This window comes from Pristis pectinata, chromosome 1 (assembly GCF_009764475.1).
Source record: "Pristis pectinata isolate sPriPec2 chromosome 1, sPriPec2.1.pri, whole genome shotgun sequence".
NCBI lineage: Eukaryota > Metazoa > Chordata > Chondrichthyes > Rhinopristiformes > Pristidae > Pristis > Pristis pectinata.
This window is the reverse complement of record NC_067405.1, coordinates 46,425,831-46,447,822: the sequence shown is the minus strand read 5'-3', so window position 1 is coordinate 46,447,822 and position 21,992 is coordinate 46,425,831. Positions and strand designations below refer to the sequence as shown.

The 21,992-nt window shown below is 37.7% G+C and overlaps 1 protein-coding gene across 8 annotated transcripts in view; it reads left to right on the top strand.

Annotated features, from left to right (window-relative positions):
* The window catches only part of chn1 (chimerin 1), a 92,220-nt gene that overhangs the window by 34,004 nt on the left and 36,224 nt on the right, over positions 1 to 21,992 (top strand). For 4 of the 8 annotated variants that reach the window (XM_052015327.1, XM_052015304.1, XM_052015322.1 and 1 more), the window contains 3 exons: positions 1,694 to 1,735; positions 5,459 to 5,572; positions 20,491 to 20,779. In XM_052015327.1, the coding sequence (XP_051871287.1) occupies positions 1,716 to 1,735; positions 5,459 to 5,572; positions 20,491 to 20,779 (423 nt within the window). In that variant the 5' untranslated portion in view covers positions 1,694 to 1,715. The remainder of the gene's footprint in view (positions 1 to 1,693; positions 1,736 to 5,458; positions 5,573 to 20,490; positions 20,780 to 21,992) is intronic. The other 4 variants (XM_052015313.1, XM_052015295.1, XM_052015346.1 and 1 more) reach the window with 2 other exon arrangements.

The following is a 21,992-nucleotide window of genomic DNA, read 5'->3' as shown; positions in this document are numbered from 1 at the left end:
CTTATTCATAAGTTCTACCCAAATGATCTCATTGGATGATCCCTCCAGGATATCCTCTGTTAATTACTGCTGTTATATCCTCCCTAATCGTTAGTGCAACTCCCCCTCCTCTTTTGGATTTCCCTCTGTCATATTTGAAACTTCTAAACCCCAGAACATTAACTTGCCAGTCCTGCCCTTCTTTCAACCATGTTTCTGTGATAGCAATAACATTATAATTTCAAGTGCTGATCCATGCTGTAAGCTCATCCAACTTGCCCATCAGGCTTCTTGCATTGAAGTACATGCGGTTGAACCTGCCAGCCCTTCCGTGCTTGCTGACCTTTCAGTCTCCTCTGCCCAATATACCCAACATTTTTTCCCCACTTGCTGCCTTACTACTATGCTTCCCATTACCCTTTGGTGTTATATATTATGAATGATGCAGAAATTGTATACAAGGGACCCCCACATTACGGCAATTTAGATTATGGAAATTCGCCTTTACAGAATTCACAAATTTTTTTTTACAACTCACATTTCTTGATGCATGCGCAGATGATGCTGTTTGCGTCACAGAAGATTGCGATACAGATTGTTTTCTAGAAACGCAACCCAGCGTAAGGGTGAGAGGAGGAGACACCTGTACCACAAACATTTCTATGTAATAGAAAAGTTTCAGCTTTTGAGCCATAACAATTGCATGATTGTGATCTGAAATATCTTATTTGCCAAACTACATAAGGGAATACAAATACTTCCATTTAATGTATTTTAAAGAAGCAGCAGATGCAAAATAGATTCAACTGTTACAGTTAGTACAAGACAGCTTTGAAAGGATTAGTGCACTAAATATTGTTTAACCTGTTTCTTTCCTTCAAACTCTCAGTAGCTCAAAATAATCTACTTTTGGAGCACTCTGAATTTGGAGATTTGATAGCCATGAGGGTTCTTATTTTAATAAAGCTACTGAAATGTTAATCCTTTATGAAATTGACAGGCATACATTTATTGGCATAGTCAGCTCTGCTGTTTGTTTTCATATTTAATTAAACCAGGATTAGGTACAAGAGCTTTTTTTAAATGTATTTCTTTTCAGTGTGAAGGTATTCCATTCATGCAGTTACTAATATCTTACAATGAGAGATTTACCTTTGAAGGATTTATAGAAATTCATTTTGAGAGTAGAAAGTGCTCTTTGAATTGGTTCACAGAGTCTATTTAATCTTTTCAGTTTAGAATGTTTCCATTTGTTGATAATGTTATTCCAGATTCAAACATTTATTTTGCACCTCTTTATCCACCTAACACAATTTTCTATGTGCTCTCCTTTCTAAAAAATGTTTATGCTTTTATTTCATTATGTCTTAAGAAAAGGTTTTGTATATAATGAAAATATTTCACAACATAAAAAGACACAAGTACCTTAAGGTTCTTAATGGTGATGGGTTACATGTAGCCATTCCAGGCTGGATGTGGACCAGCCATAATTTTGGTAAAGGCTTTGCCATAAGCATTAGGGCATATGCCTGAAACAATGTTTTGCCCTTTGCATGAGCCACAAGTGAGCTGAACATCCAATGAAGAATTGTATTGTGCACAATTGTTATGCACCAAATGCAATTCATATTCCTTTGGTTAATTTTACAATACAGCTTATACATGCATTATAATGTGTTTTTTTTAAACAAGTAGACTTCTTTTTTAATTACAGGTGGAAAACAGACCCAAGTACTATGGAAGAGAGTGAGTGCAGGTTTAGTTTTTATTTTGTGTTTTCTGAAACTACTTGCTTAAACATGTTATAAATGGAATAGCGGAAATAAATCCTTAAATAATAATTTGAATTGAATTTTATAAAAACTGTATTCTATGTGTTTCTTCCTGGGTAGCAAATTTGTAAGCCTTACAGTGCCACTGTGGCTCACTGGTAGCACTCTTGCCTCTGAGATATAAGGGTCAAGTTCCACCCTGAGATCTGAGCACAAAAATCTAGACTGATGCTCTGAAGCAGAACTGAGGAAGTGCTGTATTGTCACAGATGTCAACCTGCAGATGCATTATTAAACTGAGGCCTTATCTGCATTGTCAGGTGCGTGTAAAAAATCCAAAGGCACTATTTAAGAAGATCAGGGGAGTTAAATCCAGTGTCTCAGATGTTAATTGTTCCCCTGGCAACAAGACAAAAACTGATTGTTTAGCAGTTAATAACCAGCGTGGGAGCTTACTGTGTGCAAATTGAATGCTATGATTCCTCAAACACAACGGTGACTACACTTTAGAAGTACTTTATTGGCTGTAAATAACTTGGGATGTTCTGAAGCTGTGAAAGATGATATACAGGGCTAGAAAGTCTCAACCATCACTCTCTAGCTTGCTACTTGAAAGTAAAGGCTGTCATGGGCACCACTTAGTGAAACCTCAACAACCCTGACAAATTCCTGGCCAAAACACTCTCCCTCCACCAAATCCCATGACACGTGGAGGTCACACAACTATCCTTTGTGCACAATGATGATGCTAGCGCTAAAGGCACCTGGCTCCCCAAAAAATCTTGTCATATTGGATATTTTGAATGGATACCCTTATCCAACTGCTTTATGGGACTGATTAATTATTACCTGTGAAGCTCATTATTCTCCCAACAGAAAGGCAGTCCTAGATTACACTTGGAATGTTGTGGGCCAGAACATGCAGCCTACCCTTGGTCAATTTTTGCATCAACTGATTAGGCCACAATATACACTGTTCAACAAATCCTCAGGTATTCTGCTGAACTTCTAAGAGAATTTAGCAGTTTTCAAGTGATTTGGGTGTAGTGCTAGTCTCCTAGGTGAGCATGGGGAACAACAACTGGATCTTCACTGACTGATGATGCTGGGGTTAAAGTCAACCATACCCTTCCCCAAACTTTTTCCACCATGCAGGCAAGGCCTGACATAAGTAAATTTAAATTAGTAAATTGATTTATTATTGTCACGTACTGAGGTACAGTGAAAAACTTTATTTTGCATGCCATCCATACAGATCATTTCATCACATCAGTGCATTTGAGGTAGTACAAGGGAAAACTGTAACAGAATGCAGAATAAAGTGTTAAAGTTACAGAGAAAGTACAGACAATAAGGTGCAAGGTTATAACGAGGTAAATTGTGAGGTCAAGAGTCCATTCTTATTGTACTAGGGGATTGTTCAGTAGTCTTATAATAGCGGGATAGAAGCTGTTCTTGAGCCTGGTGGTACGTGCCTTCAGGCTTTTGTATCTTCTGCCCGATGGGAGGAGAGAGAACGTCCAGGGTGAGTGGAGTCTTTGAATACGTTGTTGGCTTTACCGAGGCAGCAAGAAGTTTAGACAGAATCTGTGGAGGGGGGGCTCCATGGTATAAATCAGGGTTAAACAATCCACAAATGTGATTGAACTTCAACTGCATCCTCAGTTGACGTGCGGTTGGGGATGGACAATAAATGATGACGTTGCCAGTGATGTTCGCAAGAGGTTATTTTGTTTGATTGGGGTCTTGGAAACAGAAGATTACAAATGAGCCTGTTTCCATTGCTGTATCTTTCTGACTCCATGACACTCTTTTCTGGGTGAAAAGAGTGTCATGAAAAGTGCCACTCAGCCAGGGATTTTCTGCTACTCAGCCATCCAAGTGCCCTGAAAAATCCAGGCTGAATTATGCCAGCAAGATAGCCTGCTGATGCAAAGGCTTCCTCGCTCCTAACACCATGTGAAGGTGGTTGGAAGCTTGCAGGCTTGGTTATAGTTGAGCGACAGCACTGGTCCAGCTTGCTTCCAACCTGAAATGATTTTCTGGCTCAAATGCTCGTCTTTTTCTCTTTAAAGACATTAAGAAATAAAGCACTTTTAATGTGAAATTAATTGTAGTTAAAGAATTATATTGCTATGGAAGAAAAGGGAATCATTTGTATTGATTTTATGGCTTGCATTTCTGAAAATGTTTGATGGAATGCGTTACTTTGAAGTGCATGGTCATTTACCCAGTATTTGCTTCTTATAAGTGCATATGGTAGCCTCTCAGGAACTGATTTTGGGCACAACTAAACTTCTTTATCCATGGGCAAGATGTTGAAATAATAATGTAATTTAATGCTGTTAATCTGTAAGTGAGGCATGAAGTTGGAAAGGGTTTCATGCCTTATGCTGGTTAAGTGACTAATATTGTACCAGACCAGGATCATATCCTTATTTAACTTCAATGCATTGTTGTTTTTGAGCTTGCGCCATTACTTTGACATTACAACCTTTGCATTTTATGTGCAGAATAATTGGCAATTAGACATAATCCTAGATTTCATAAAAATTTTGTGCAGGAAATGGGTTGTGAGTTTAATTTAGTCAGAGAATTTGTGGTGTTGCTACTTTCTTTTATGTCTCTGAATTATAAATGCAAGTTAATTGCATCATTGTTTTTGGAACTCTTTGTTGGAAGAAAAGGATGGATGTTCTGAATGATTAAATGCACGATTAAATAGGATTGAGAATTCTTGTAGAGAATCATTGCATTGCTTTATAGATAAATTGGTACTCTGCTTAGTATTGCCCTGCAGAGTGCAAATATATTTATAGGGTTCTTGGCCCAGTGAAAAATATTCTTGCTAAAACAAAACCAAAAAAGACAAAATTGTGAAAACTTACCAACTTGCCAAGTACAGCCATATTGTTCATGTTCAGCCAGTGAAAATGAATTACATAATTGGTACTTGGCCAATGAGAGTGCAGTATGTAATGACCCCTTTTAGGACATATTCAGTTCCTCATTCCTGGGAACATCACCCTGAATACCAAGTGAGGGACTGATGCGGTAAAACATATCTCCTTTTGTTATAAGGCAATAAAAGTCCATTATATTCAATGTGATTTTTCCATCATAGATCAGTGTTTAAAAAGTTGTCCCAGATTACCATTCCTAGTGTAGTAAAATAGATTCGTTCGTCACATTTCATCAGTGCCTTGAAATTCCATGGTATTAGAAAGAGGACAAGTGAAGGAGATCTCTCTTGAAATTCCACAGAGTGGTGTCCCAACATGTGTTAATAATTGCATGGTTGCCTACGTCTATTCAACTCTGTCACTTTGACTTGAGATGTGGTTGAGGTAAAGGGGCAAATGTGTCATGTGATGCTATTGCCACACTTTTACTAGCACAGCCACTGGAATAACAATTTCAAGCATTGTTTATATCTGATCCTATGTGATTTTTAGTCTTTCCCCAATCTTAGCAGTCGTTCTATATGTCATTTTTCAAATTCAGTTACCCTGTTATTACTTTAAAAATGCTTCCTTTAATTTGAATCTTTTTTACCCCCATAGATGCTTCATAAAAATATAAGATCGTATTTAATTGTTAAGATTGATTTGTATGGAGGACTAATTTTATACAAAAGAGCCACATAAATTGCAGATGCTATAGCTGCAGCATTTTATGACAACATTTCATTATTTTTTTGCAAATAGGTTTCATGGAATGATTTCGCGAGAAGCAACCGATCATCTGCTAAGTGTAGCAGAAGGAAGTTATATTATTCGGGAAAGCCAACGTCAACCTGGTACCTACACCTTGGCACTGCGGTTAGTGGTAATTTATATTTTTAACTGCTCAGTGAAATTTTGAACTGCACATGCTACCAGCTAAGTTGATGGTTATTTATAGAATACAACAATGGATCTAATGTATTAATAGAAAGATATTTCTTGAGCTTTGCATTATGCCTATATCACTTTATTGTATCTTATACAATAACAATTCCTAAATTGATTGCATACTTAGTTTTCTCTTGCCAACTTATGTCATGATTTTGCATTATACTGCTACAGAGAGCTGATTCCTTCAGTACTCTTAAAGTCCAAACATACACAGTTGTTAACCACCATGTACTTTTTTTTAAAAAAGAATTCCATCGGGCTACATGCTGCTATGCCAGGAGCCTGGGGCAAATCCCTGCTCTCTGCTGTTTCTCCCAGAGGAGAGAAACAGTGATCTCATCACTATACAGCTCGATGTGGAGTGAATCACCAACTCAATGTGTAGGAGCTGCCCATGAGGGCTTGGTATTGGAGCAGATGATGCAGCTGCTCAGTGCTAAGATGCAGGGTTCAGGTGTTCATCCTGATTGGCACAGTAAATAGACCATTATGAGGGATTAGTAGGGACTGGTCCATTGATGTGATGGAAGCTGTTATAACCCACCCCACCTGTCTATGTTCAACTGGAACTCGAGAGCTGTCCAGCCAGACAAAAAGATGGAGGGACAGCAGCTTCCAAGACATCCAACAGAAGATGCTGATAGAGGCCATAGAGTCCGGGTAGTTCATCAACATCTGAAGCATCTGCCCTGAGGCCAGCGCTGTGCAGCAGTGCTGCTCGTCCCTACCTGCTAAACACCTGCTCTCACTGACAGCCTTTGACTTGGTGGCTCCAAGGCACTTCACTCCTTACTTCATGTGGTGATGTGATCACTTTTAACAGTTTCATTGCTGTGGGAACACCATCAGAGGGCTGAGCACTCCGCCAGGTTCCTGGTATCACTGCGAGGTCTGTAACATCTTTCACAGTGACCCATTTTAGCACCAATTCCACCTGCACTTTTGTCCCTGGGGAAAGTATTCTGAGCTTAAAACATAGTTCCAGTATGTATACACTTAAACCACATGGCTTGAGTTATTTTTAGGTGCATTGAGAATTTTAGAGCAACAAACAAGATGCTGGAGGAACTCAGGGAGGGGTTCAGGCAGCATCTGTGGAGGGAAATGGACAGTGGTGTTTCATGTTGAGACCCTTCATCTGGATTGAAAGATAGAGGGGAGATGGCCAGTATAAAAAGGTGAAGGGAATGACTGTAGCAAAAGCTCGGCAGATGGAGGATGGAAGAGTGGAAATAACAACAAAGGCTGGGAGGTGATAGATGAAGGTGAAAAATTGAATCTGACAGGAGAAGAAGGTGGTGTATGGAATCAAATAAGGGAGGTGGGATGGCTGATGGGAACAAGGAGGAGGAGTGGAAAGAGTGTGTGGGTGATGGTCAGATGGATTGGCTGGATGAGGGGAAAAAGGGTGATGAGGGCTGGGGTGGATATAGGAGTTGGGTAAATGAGAGAGAAGAGGGACAGAGGGAGCAGTGAACCTGAAGTTTGAGAATTCAGGAGAATTGGGGATTGTAGGCTCCCCAGGTGGAATATGAGGTGTTGTTCCTCTAGTTTGCGGTTAGCCTCACTTTGGCAATGGAGAAGGTTGAGGAGAGATGTATTGGTTTGGGAATGGGGAGGAGAATTAAAAGGGCTAGCAACTGGGAGTTCCAGAAGCCTGTAGTGGAGCAGTTGCCTAGTCTGTGCCTGATCTCTCTCTCAGGTGGAGGAGGCCACATTGGGTGCACTGAATACAATAAACGAGGCTGGAGGAGATGCACGTGAATGTCTGGCTCACCTGGAAGGGCTGTTGAGGGCCCTGGATCTTGGTGAGGGAGGAGGTGTAGGAACATGGGTTGCACCTCCTACGGTTACAGGGGAAAGTGCCTGAGGAGGGAGAGAGGTAGGTGGGGAGTGATGAGCAGGGAGAGATGAGCAAATCAGGGAGTCATGGAGAGAGTGATCCCTGCAGAAAACAGAAAGGGGTGGGAAGGAGAAGATGCAGCTGGTGGTGGGATCACTTTGTAGCTAGCAGAACTTGTGAAGAATGATGTGCTGGATGTGTAGGCTGGTGGGGTGAAAGGTGAGGACAAGGGGAACTCTATCCCTGTTCTGTCTGGGGGGAGAAATGGTTGAGGAACCCATCAACAATAGTGGGGGGTAAGTCCCATTTTCTAACAAAGGAGAACATCGCACATGTCCTGGAGTGGAGGGTTTAAATGTTTACACTATCAGGTTTTAGACTACCCAGGTGGAATACGAGTTGCTGTTTTTCAATGTTCATGCCGTCAGTTTGTAGACTATCCATTCAATGTTCATGCAGTCAATATGTAGTCTACCCATTCACGGTTCTTGCCATTGGTTTGTAGACTACCCGTTCAATGTTCATGCTATCGAGTTGTAGACTACCCGTTCAATGTTTCTGCAGTTGGATTGTGCTGAAAATTTTAAATGTTTGCTAAAACCTAGCTTTGAAATTAGTGTCAAATATTGAAAGAAGTATCTGAAAATAATTAAAGTTAGTAACTGCCATGCCAGCATACAATGAGTTTATACAATGCTAGAATTTTATCTTGAAGTGTGAATATAATCCATTTCTGGTCAGGAAAGTATATAGATGAATCTGAAAGTTATAAGAAAATAGGCAGAAGATATTTATGTGATTTTCCAAGTTCTGGTGAGTAGGATTTGTTTAATACTCCAATTTCTGAGGATAAGGAAGTTTAAAACATTGAGAGCACTAATGTCCTAATCTTTGTTGTAATTACTAGAAGTTGCAAATAACCTTAATATAACAAGCAGACTTCCACTCTGACCAACAAGCCATAGAATAAGAGGGAGTCCATTTGGTTTCAGGAAGCACCTTCAATCCCATTTCTAAAGGTGTTAATTTATCAAATAGTCAACTGGAATTTTAAAGTGTGTTTCCTAGTGGGAAAGCAACGGATGCTTAAAATTTGGAAATAAAAGTAAACTGATTTTACTTTCAGGTTGCTCAGTTATTTTGTTTCTGTTTAGCACACTACAGATAATCTTTGATGGTTGGAAAGATTTTTTTAAATTCAAGTTCCTATATAGGATCAAAGTAAAGGAATGTTTCCTGAGAGCTCAAAGTTTTGAGTAAGTTACGATGTCTAATGTGGAGCTTTGCAGATTTTTTAATTTCTATCAGTAAACCTAGGCAGGAGCTCTTGAGATTAATTTTTTAAATGAGTTTTTTTTTAACTATTTGGAACAAAAGCATCAGGATTAAACTCTCCAAAGACTATGTTGTTTCTGCTTACTGTTCTAGTTTCTGCTGCATTTCTATAATGGATAATTTAAAAAAAAATATTGTGGGAGAAAATAGCAGTTGTATTTTTTTTTGAAGGGAAATAATTAATGGTGAATGATTGTGCATCTGTAGACTTGAGTCTAATGATCTTTGGAAAGTGTTTGATACGCTGCCACTTGGGGCTATTGGATAAAATAATCAGAAGATGAGGATATTTGACATTCAATGTTGGTTAGATAAATGATTGAAGCCTTCAAGTTGGAAGACTTGTTAGTAGTAAGAAAGGATCTTATTGGGCCTGATTGTGAATAGATTGCAATAAGACTCCCTATGGGACTGTTCCTGTTCATTAGTTTTCGCAATGATTTAGAGGAGGTATCACTGAAATTCAGAAATGGAATGGAAATGTACACAGGTGAATAAGTAGGACAAAATTATTAGGCTGCAAGCTTATTTAAATAAGTAGGGGCATTAGGACTAGTATGGCCAACATCCTTTGATCTTATGTAGTGTTGAGAATCTCCAGACATTTTTGTACTATGGAAGCATATCTGTTATATAAAATGGTTCAATAAAAAGATCCCAGCGGTATTAGTTCATCACTCACTAAAAATGCACACTTATTGCAATGTGATTATAAGTAAAGCAGGTCAGGTTTTAAGCTGTGCTTCATGAACTATCATGTATTAAAGGAAGCTTACTATATTATTGAATCATCCACATGTGGTATTCTGTCTTATTCTGGCTCTTGCAAATGTTTGTGGAAGAGGTTTAACAAAATTATTACCTCCGAAACATTCCAGCTAAACAAGCAGTCAGCATGAGTTGCCTCAGTTCTTTGAAGGGAATGCCAAGTTCTTGGGCAAAGAGAATATTTCAGTTATAAAAGCAATTTTTTTTTTGGCTGTGTCAGGTGTTGCTTCAATTTCCAAAGTTTAATTGCAATAGCTCCTCAATTTTCAGTGATTCTGAATGACAGTCAGAAACATTTAAATATTATGAAATAAAGTTATAATTCTAAACTCAAGTTAATCAAAAAACACTTAATTAAAAATATTAAATACTAAAACAAAATATAAAGTAATTTTAAATTTTTTCTGTGCATCTGAAATGAATGGGCTTGCAGATTATGAACCAGGTCTAATTTTAAATCTGGGGAATCTCAACAATCTTTTGCTTTACATGTGGAATCAAAAAACAGAGTGCAGGCAGGAAATTGCTGGCAACAAGTTTGGGATTTGTGGAGTCCCAAAAGTCATTGGCATTTACAGTGAGAAATGCCAGCATTTTTTGTGCAGAACTGATGCTAGACTGATTTGTTAGAACAAAATTTTTAGTTTTATCATGTGTCCAAATTTTTATGAGAAGGAATTTGTAGAATTAAATGGACCACATGACCTGTTGGAATTTGACATGTTTGCCATTGTCAGATGATTCATCTAGTTTTATGTCTTTACTTTGCTGTGACAGTTTACTATAACTGAGTGGCTTGCTTGGCAACTTCTGAGGGCTGTTTATGGTTGATACAGTAAGCATGAGATTGCCACTAGACCTTTGATTTCCCCATTGTGTTGACGTTAGTCCATGAGAATATTATTGTTAAGTCACAATTAAAAACAGTTGCTGAACAGAGAGGGTCATGTGTGCGTTGCCAGCTATTTTTCTCCTGAGGATCGTTCATAGGCACACATTCTAATATTCTGTGGATCTGGAGTTGCAGAATGGCCACACCAGGTAGGATAAAAAATTTCCTTCGCTGAGGGTATACTAATGATCAGATTTGATTTTTACGACAGTCCATTATCTCCATGACCACTCTTGCTATAGTACCTTCTTTATTCCATGTTTATTTAATTAACTAAATTTAAATTTCCCAGCTGCTGTATGTAATTTGACCTTGGTTATTCAAATGAGTAATTCTATCATAGAAACTTAGTGGTGCATAAACATGTCCATGCCAAAAGCTGGATTATGTTAAATCCAGTAAAATAACCAGAATGCTGTTGCACCATTTTGTGGAATGTAACTATAGAGTCAATATGGTGTAAAGTCTGGAACTAAACTCTGAGCTGATGGGGCAAAAATATTGAGCAGTTTATGTTAGGATGAAATTGTTCAACCAGAGGGATAAAATTTGCATCAACTTGGATTATCTGTTTTTTTTCCCCACACACTTTCATTATTTGTGTTTTGGGGAATAAGTGGGAGAAGGAGGCTGTGTTGTCAGCAGTGGGAGAAACGAGTAAGAATAAGTGTGTTATGTAAGGGAGACACTAATGATAAATGGATGAGAGGCCCAGGATAGGGAAAGATGGTGAAGTGTGACAAATGGAGGGTATCTGTGCAGAATAGAAAGCAGTTATATGTAAAAGATGGAGAATGAGGAGAGACTTAAGTTGGGTGGGGGGGGGTGCAGGTGATGGGAGAAGATGATTAACTATGGAGAAGACAATTATGAGAGATGTATGAAAATTTGAAGTTATTTTAGTCAGATTCACTGAAAATCCAAATAACTGCAATTGCTGAAAATCTAAAACAAAAGAGACCTGTCAGACGAAGGGTCTCTGATCTGAAATGTTACAGTACAAAGTCTGTTTCTCTTCCCACAGATGAAGCCTGACCTGCTGAGTATTTCTAGCATTTTCTGTTTTTGTAGCTGGATTCGTTGTCCAGGAAATCAAGTTTTCAATGTTACACTTTCATATTTTTTAGTAATGCAATAATTTCTTACTCTCCCTTGATGACCCATTCTATATACTTAACATAGTTGAACTTAACTTCCCTTTACCCATATTTCCTGTTTGAAGGAGTCCCTCATTGCAGAATCTATATACGGTACTAAACATATTGTTCAAATATGCTATAGTTTTCTAAATACCATGAAATCGGCCTTATATTTTATTTGAAGTGTAACTGTTCAAAGCTTCTACAGTCACTTTCACATAATTCTTGCTGTACCTTGTTCTTTCCTATAAGATAGTGACAAAAATTGCATTCTCAAGATGGCGCCAGACCTGTGCTTTGTGCAAACCCAAAGTACCCTGGGTGTATTTGCTGTACTCTTTTGCCTATATCTCCTGACATCTTTGCTATTGTTACTGCTCTCTCACATTGTGCCTCAACAAATCTCTCTTCATAGTTGAGTCTGTTGAATCTGGGTTGCATTGTTAAAGTTTATTAACTGTCACTAAACTCACATTATTATACATTAAATGACGTCTGCTGCCAATTAGTTCATCTCCAAAATCTGTCCAGTTCGTTTCTATTTAATTAGCATATTTCTGGTTGTTTGCATATCTTCACTGATTCCCAAGCATGGAAAATTTCTGCTCCACTTTAATATATCCAAGGAAAAGACAGAGTCCAGGAGGGACTTTTATGGGGTGAAAGATGAATCCAATTGTAATTGCCAGCATTTTTATAGAGCCCATATTCTCATCCTCTCCAAAGCTATTATCATGAGCAAAACTTCTGTTTGATAAAATATCTATTAGAACACATATGTTCTTTGCAAACTTTGTCTCCTTTGCATTATTTTTTAAAGATGGTTCAGTATTTTTGTATAAAGAATGATAATTACATTTAGGCCCATTGTCTTCAGTAGATAATGAGGATGTTTTATTTAATCTTTAATTGACAGCAAGATAGTTCAAAAAATTCGCAGAACTTGCTGTTTGAAAACTTTTGTCCAACTCCTCTTAATTGTTAACACTTCAATTGTTAACACTTCAAAGGATATATTTCTGTATCCAAAGAAACAAAATTTTCAATATGTACAAAATATGGAAATATTTTTAAATATTTGTATTTGGACATCTTACAGTGAATTCTTGATATTTTTCCATTTTGGGATGAAAGGGGAAACAATTGCATAGGTATTAGGTAACTAATTAATTTAGATTTTAAAAAATCTTGAGAACCATGTCAGCATAGGATTAGGACTTTTAAGGTAAAAAATCTACTTGGAAGTAATACTTAAAATGCTTCTAACTAACTGCGAAACTGACAATTCACAATTCATAAACCCTCCTTCCCTGGTACTTTGAAAGTAATTGAAAAATCGCTGACAGAAACATTTGAAAATTGAAAGCAATATTTTTGAAATGTATTATCAATAAAACAGGGCACAGAGCAGATTTTTTTCAATATGCTTTATGTAATTGATGTAATAGTTTTTAAAACTCCCATTCATATGCTTTGAATTTTGATGAACTTTTTTTAAGTTTTCAGGAGAAGCCCCATTTGTTTTTTTTAAGAGAGCTGCAACCTACTGCACTAAGGTTCCAAGTATTCAGGTTCAACCTTGGATGCCCATTCTACTAATTAAGGCAGTAGGTGAGAAGCATTGAAGGGGAATGGTTTGAACAATCTTGTTAAAGGGAGTTAAGAATAACAAGGGAAAGATCATAGATGTTATTGATGACTTTAATTAATGCCATTTCCCTGCTGAGGCAAGGATGAATGTGGGAGAGGTTGATTCATGGAATTACTGAAAAGGTGGGTGCAGAAATAGGTGGAGGCAGCATGTTCTTGGAGATGCAATGATTATTTCCAGAGACAGTGTTTGAGAGGGAAGTGTACTGTACCAGAACCAGAGGAGATGAGATCAGTCACAGTGAAAACTGCTATGAGGTACAAGGAGAAAAGTTGGGTTGTGAACAATTTAATGGGATTGGTGTCATGGGAGCAAGAGTGAGCTGTGTAGCCATGATAGATAAAGATACAGATTCAGGGCAAAGGGTATTCTTTGTGGATTTTTACTGATCAAAAGGGTGTGGTTGTGGCAGAGGTAGCTAAATAGATGGAGTTTCCTTTGTACTTTATTGTGCTGTACCTAACTTGGAAATGCACGATATGGACACCGCATTCAGTTCCTGAATATCACTCAACTTGATGAGCATGACATTTATTTTTAGAAAAAAATTAAAACATGTTTTCAATGTCACTTTGCTTTCATGGAAAACATTTTTGCAATTGACTGCAATATACAATGCGTACATATTCCAGAAGTATTCTGTTTCTCTTGGATCTCTGCAGAAATTGTTGACTCTTCAGTTTCTGTTGCTTGAATCAGAATGGTTTCTACAAATTTACTAAAATGTCCAAATTAGTCAGATGTTCATTCTTTAATTATTAGGGAACTAATACTATTTTTCCACAGTTAAGGGAAAGGGCATTCTTAATAACATTGTAAGTATACTGACTTTTGAAGAGGAAGAAGGTGGCTTTAGTCAGCAGCATGTCTCACACTACCTACCAATTCCTATCTATAAAGCTGCTGTTTTATAATTTATTTAAACAGCAATTATGGTGACAGTTGTTAGACTCTAAAAATGAGCTTGAGGAGGTGGATGTTGTTTGTCCTTGCTAAGTTGTCAAACCAAAATGTCAAGTATTTTTATTTGTTTAGAAAAAAATCTGCAGTGCAGCATGACTGCGTATTTTGAAGCATTGTGAAGGTAAAACTACTTTGGGTGGATAATTCATCATAATGGAAAACTAAAATTTTTAATCATTTTACATAGCGTGCAGCTTTTGTTCTTCACCTTCTTCATGTCCCTCCACTATTTCAAAATTTATTGAATATTTTAACAGAATTCTTAATGTGTATTATTTTTAATTATATTTATTTAAAGTTGTATACAAGCTTGATGGCTTTATTATTTTATAAATTTTATTAAAATTTCCTTCAGAAAAATCATCATGGTACATTTTTCAGCAATAAAGAGTAATGTAAAAGTAAGATAAATATTAATTTAGGTATTGTTTTTTATAAAATCAGTTTTCATATCTGATACATCCACCATGAGACAGCTTGGCTTCTGCTGTTTTGCTACCAGGGCTTCTGTAGCAGGCATTACCAAAGCATGGCTCTCTTTATCGTTCATCTTTCCCAAATATGGAACAGTAAATCTGCATATTGAATCGTACAGCACAGAAACGGGCCCCGCTTATCCCATCCCGTCCATGCTGACTGATGGCTTTGTTCCTGAAGCTGGAGGCAACAACACTAACTGCTACGACACTGTGCTATCCACCTCAGTACCTTGACCTTTATTTATTGATGGTGGCTTTCTGTAAACTATCTCCTCTCTACTCCCCATATACATCAACATAAAGCTCCCTGTAGCCTTTCTGCGTCCATTTAGCTATCTCTGCATCTGTGTTTTTTGCAACTTGGCTGCCATCTGGATCTGAGCCCTTCAATTCTACTACTTTTTCCTCTCCTTTACTTCCCTTTTCTCTTTCCTTATCCTTGCATCCTAAATCCTTCAAGACTTGGTCTTTTCCAGTCTGCTGCCTTCCAGACTTGATGCACCCTGACAGCCCTACACTTCCATTCTGCATCTCTCTTGGCACCCATCACTGGTCCAGCAACATGAATTATCCTCTCCTACTGCATGTCTTCTGGAGCTAATCTGATCATTCACATTCCATGCATTGCTCCCAGTTATCACCTCTTGGTCCTCAAATTAAATAGCCTATCACCAGCTGTCACCTCATTCTGCTTCATAATGGAAATTCACTATGAAGAATGCTTTGCCATCTGTGAAATCTTGGATTATTGTGGCCTGGGCAAAGACCTTGTTAAGGTGAAGAAATCTTTCTCCACCTCACTGTAGTTTCCCTCATTTATTCCACTCAATGTTTTATTGGCCCCTATCTTGAGCATCTCACCTTATTCCACTCCTCTTGCTCATCATGTAAAATCCTTGTTCCATACCATCTACTAGAATATCAGCCCAAGTTCTGCCCCTTCAGCTTCTGCACTAATTGACTTCTAATCCAAAGTAATTTCATCATTCACCTCAACTCTTCTTGCTCTGACTTCACTCCTTTCCTCCTAAAGTCTCTTGCTATGTATGATGACAACCATTCATGAAGTCTTTTGACTTTTGAGTAATTTTCAATGATAAGGCAATCCCTGTTAATGTTATTGTTTCATGCTCCACCCCCATCTTGTCCTGATAAAACATCCTTTATTCTTTCCCATGGCACTTTTAACTTCTCAACTATCACATCACTTATCTATTGTTTATGATGTTCTTTATGCAGCTATTGATCTGCAAATTCATATGCTCGCCTTACTTTTGATGCCCTTGTTCCCATTAAAATAATTGCTGTCCCCTCAAAGTTTCCCAAGGTATACCAATGTCTCCATTCCTTTGTCCAATGATAGTAACTTTGAACTTTGTTGGCAGAAAACTGATTTAGCCACTCAAACCCAGATTTGGTTGGGCCATATTAAATTTTAAAGAAAATCTTATTCTCTGTTGCGAAAATTGATTTATTATTTAAAGGTTATCCAGAAATGTATAGATCATGTCAGTTTTTTTCCATCACAAACTGTTCTTAAATCACCTTTCCATGCCTCTCTAATAATGTGTAACGTTCATCAATGCTTTTTGGTCACAAAGATTGATGCTCTCTATTCAGCTGTTTTTTTTTGCTATCCTTCCTTCCCCTTCCCACCAGGCCAGACTTCGCATATGTTCCCTGTTGTCCTTGTCCTACAGTCCAGTCTTTGACTTGATTTTATCTCACCTCCAGCCTTTTCCTGTCTTAACTGATCATGTCAATGACAACTGGTTTCTATTCACTTGAACCTATTCCAACCAAGTTTTTAATCTTCAAATTGCTTCCAGAGCTAAATATTACGTAATATTCTTCACAGTTCCCCTGCCATGATACTGCTACTCCCACTTTCAGAACTGCTGTTATCACCCACTCCTTTTTAAAACACTCTTAACTGTGGCATTTAACCACTCAGTTTCCAATCTCCCTTTCTTATCGAATGTGTTTGAAGAAGGTATCACTGTCCAGATACATGCCCATCTTTCCTCAGTGCTTTGACTGAACTGTGCTTTCAACTGCCTTTGCATTAAGCTCTGGATTTTCTTCTTTACCTCTCTCCTTTAAGATATTTCTTAAAACACAGCTCTTAACATGGATAATAAGACCAGGTGTCAAAACTCATCAATTTTTAGGTTTAATAACTTATAGAAAACACCTTAAGACATTATTAAATCATTAATTACTAATAAAGCTGTATAATTAAAAGTAATATGCATGGATAAGTATATGACCAAAATTAATAAAATATGTTAACTGGCAATAGATGTCAGATGAACAATATATGAGGTGATAAAAACAAACTTATTAATTTTCATTTTAATATGCAAGGAAAAGCAACAGTAAATCAAAGCATGGCCTTTTATAAATACTTAACCCAGTTCCCGATGAAGCAAAATGAAATAGCAAAGCAGACAGCTGCTGTCTTTTGTTGCATTTTCTCATTGAAGCAAATTCATTCCTCACATTTCCAAGAATTGAAGTTTGTTATTGTTGTGCTTGCAGATATTTCAGGTTTCTTTTGTAAATCCAGCTCTGATGGTTTTTGTTGAGTTTTTGTGTTAGTTGATGGAAATAGGTGTGCTTAAAACTAATTGAGCATCATCATTCCAGTGTCTAACTTATAAGGACTGCACCTAAAGAAAATGTTTTGGTTATTTATTAAACTTAGACAATGCTTGAAGATACTTTAAGGTAGTGCACATTTTGGAGACTTTGGTGGGTTTCCAATTGATGACCCAAAGATTATTTTCTCTTGAACGTATTTTATTTCAATCTTAATGTGTGTTTACAACATACAATTAACATATTTGTTGCAATTGGGTGTTTAGCTCAAAATGGTTCTATTTGATAAATGAGGAGCAATTTGACATATTTCTAGACTTTATAACTTTCTCACCATAGAAACAATTGAACAAAAATAAGAAATAAACGTGTATTATGAATATGCTGTTTTGTAAATTGCATTATTGAGAAATATAAGAAGTATGGTTAAGTTCTTAAAATCTGAAGCTTCATTTGGATCTCAAATAAAGAACTATTTGACACAGACTGAAACTTAATTAATGGAACAAACTTTTGATGTCTAATACACTAAATTTTTACATATGTTTTGGGATTTAACATTACATCAGGTCCACTCAGATGATCCAAAAATTTACTATTCATATAAGCTTTTGTTTTTCTTTTTGCAGTGTGAACAAATCTCCCTCTATATTTTTGTAGGTTAGTATTCTCTGTTGTTCCATGTTTTTTCCTTTTTTGAACAAACATATTTCAACTGGAAAAGGAACACAGAGTCTAGAATTTCGTTGGTGTCTGCAGAAGCACATTAATCAGTCACCGTTTGCTTTGCCCACAGCATTTTGATCGTGGCCCAGTGCTTCAAGGTTAGATCAACATACAGAATGCAAGAGGAACTCAGTGGGCCAAGCAGCTTCTATGGAGGGATATGGACAGTCAGCGTTTTGGGTCAAGACCCTTCATCAGGACTGGAAAGAGGGGAGATAGCCAGTATAAAAAGGGAAGGGGTGGAGCAAGAGATGGTGGGTGATAGGTGGATCTAGGTGAGGGGGGATGATAGGCAGATGAGGGAGGGGGAGAGTGGGAATGATGCAAGAAGCTGGGAAGTGATAGGTGGAAGTGACTAAGAGCTGAAGAAGATGGAATCTGATAGGAGAGGACAGTGGACCATGGAATAAAGGGAAGGAGGGGAACCGGAAGGAGGAATGAGGGGGTGATGGGCAGGGGAGGGGAAAGAGAAGGGGTGATGGGGCTGGTGGGGGGGGGGGGGGGGGCAGAGGTGAGTGGTTACCGGAAGTTAGAGAAATCAATGTTCATGCTGTCATGTTGGAGACTACCAAAGTAGAATATGAGGTGCTGTTCCTCTAATCTGCGTCTAGCCTTGGCAGTGGAGGAGGCTGTGGATAGATATGTCGGCGTGGGAATGGGAAGTGGAATTAAAATGGCTGGCCACCGGGAGATCCTGGTTGTTACTACTCTTGTATCTCCTTGAAGGTTAGATGGTGTCTGAAGAACAGGGCACTAGTGAATCGGTTTTATGGAGGGGTAAGATCTAAGCAGATAGTGCACAAAAGAAAAGCAGGCCAGGGCCATGGGGGAGAGAGACTGGGTGTGAGTGCAAATGTCACAGATTGGGTTTGGGGGAAGAGTCAGATGTCTCTGAGTGGTGAATCAAGGGTCTTGTGTCGACTGAATAAATGGTGAATCATTTGGGAAGGGGAAGAAGTGAGAGCAATGTGTCAAGGAGTGGAATTATGGGTAAATTGATGGAATTATGGGTAAATTGATTATATGATTGGGTTTCTGGTTTCGTGTATTGGAACCAAACGGGATACAAATAGTTAAAGAGGGTCAGGCAAGAGTTGTGAGCATTGGGGGTCGTAACCATTAGGGTGGAAGTTTGGGGACATGAAGAAGACCAAGTAAGTCAATAAATCAAAGACCTATCTAAATGAGATTTGTGGAAGGGGAAACAGAGTTGATGTTTCAGATCTTTGATCCTTCTGGTTCAGATGAAGGACCATTGACCTGAAACATTTAACTCTTTTTCTCTCTCCACAGATGTTGCCTGACCTCCTGAATATATTCAGCACTTTCTCTGCTGTAGTCACATTCCACTCTGGGAAACATTGATTTTTATCTATATAGCACGGAAGAAGCAATGCTGTGTGATTGAATTTATAGGGCAACATATTTCCATGTTGTCACCAAGATATTTCTAATAATGCATTTGTGGGGGGTGGGAGTAAAAACTAAATGTTCTAAACAAAGATCATGGCACTGAAACTTTCTCTCTTTATCTTTCTCAATAGATGCTGCCTGATCTGCTGAGTATTTCCAACATTTTATTATCTAATTTTATATTTCCAGAATCTATAGTATTTTGCTCTTGAGCAAATATCTGCTTGTTAAAATCTAAAGCAGATAACTGTTAATTTAATTCTGATCATAATGTCTGTATGTGTTCAGAACCATTTGATTCCTGTCCAAGGGAGTTTGTTTCCTTTAATTTTTTTTTTAATACATTTGCTTCGCTGTTAGACTGTTAGCAGTGAAGAGCTTGAGCTACTCCTAAAATGTGCTAATATCAGTTGTGACAGTTGCATACAGAGGCATGTGAGATTGGCTCATAGTAATTCATCTTTTTCTTCCGCCAGTTGAGCTGCATCTTGTTTTTATTTATCTGATGTACTCTTCTGCATAGTCATAAATTTCCAAGCTTCTATTTGCTAAAATTTCATTTCAAGGGTATTGTTAATTTTAAAATGTCATCCATCTAAAATTCAGCATATATTGATCTTTTAAATTAATTCATTATATTAAAGTGTTTATATTGGAATTTATTTATATCAGTAATGAAAATACCAGAAGTGATAACTAGGAAGGTTATCAAACATCTACTTTCAAAGGGCCATATATAGTATATAATAACATACTGAGATGTATAGAAAATGCACATGCACATTAAAATTATAAATTTATCGTCTTTATATCTTCAAGAATAGATGTGATCTGCCATCAGATGAACTGGTAAACATCAGCAATTTCTGCATATTCAGCCCTGAATGAAATATGCCATCCTCAACTGTATAGTTGAGTTGTATAAGGTTGCTACAGAACAGTGCCAAGTGAATGCTTTGGTAGTTTGATATTTTGGACACAGCGAAATTCTGCTTGCTTATTACGTTCTAAATTTTGATTTCAATTGAAACAGCTTTGGGACTCAGACCAGAAATTTTCGTCTTTATTATGATGGGAAACACTTTGTGGGAGAGAAACGCTTTGAGTCGATTCATGACCTGGTAACAGACGGATTGATTACGTTATACATCGAGACAAAGGCAGCAGAATATATAGCCAAGATGACAATTAATCCAATATATGAACACATTGGCTATACAACTTTAAATCGTGAGCCTACAAGCACAAAATGTCTTCCAGACCTCCGAGATGTTCAAGCAGAGCCCCAATCTGCCAAAGAGGATGATACTCCAGAAGAAAGGGTAAGGATCAAGGTTGCTTCATTTCTTCTTCCCCAGACCTATACTGTTCCATGATTTTTTATACGTAGTTGACCTACTTTGTAATGTTGGTTGAATAATTTAATCATCCTTTAAACCACCGAGCAACCAAATTGAAGTGTAGCAATGTTGTTAATGGCTCAACCACTTGTGTATTCCTACTTTGGGGCACTTTGTTGTAGTTTAGTCTTAATGTGGAAGTATTATTTCAATACACATTGCATTAATTGCATAAGGTGCTGTGCCAAAGTAGGGAAAATGTAAGAAATATAAAGTGTATGTATTGCTGGATTTACTGTTTGAAGCTAAACAAATAAAATAAGGCAAAATTAACTTGCATTTGAAATTACCACACAAGAACATTTTAATTTAATTAGGAATACATCTTTACAACTTAGACTTTTTTGGGGGGATTTTTTTCTGAAAGATAGCATTAGATTTTGTATCTTTCACTGTTGCCAGTCATTTCTTTGATTGTCAGCTTAAATCTGTGTTTTCGAAATCTCGTTTAGCATTTTGGGCATGTTTTTGCGCATTAACTCTTTAGCTACTAAACCTCCATTTTTTTGATGCCCTAGTACTCATTTAAAAACATTTGCCTTACTCATCCTGGCTGGACACTCAATTCAGCCCTCAGCTCTACTGCTTTAAATTTAAGGAAAGTAAACCGAAACAAGTATACTGGACAGCTGGTTCAGCCATTCATACCTAAAACATTATCAGGGCCCTGTCCCATTTGCTAAAATTGTACCTTGTTCCAGATGAATCGTGCAATGCAAGAAAAATCTCATTTCTCTGGCAGCATTTTCCCCACTGCAAATTATCACTGTAAATCTCATTGTGTCTTACTGAGATCAAACTATGTGTTACAGATTGAATTTTGCAGCCGTAGTCTTCCGAAATGTCTGCGTTATAATAATTTAAATGTTGTGAAAATATTAAAGTATCAGGATTAAAAAGAATCCTGAAATTTTACAGACACAAGAAAGACTGCAAATGGTGGAAATCTGAAGCAACACACAAAGCGGTAGAGGAACTCAGCGGGTCAGGTAGCATCTATGGAGGGATATGAACAGTCGATATTTCGGGCTGAGACCCCTGATGAACAGTCGACGTTTTGGGCCGAGACCCTTGACAAAGGGCCTCAGTCCAAAACATCGACTGTTCATTTCCCTCCATAGATGCTGCCTGACCC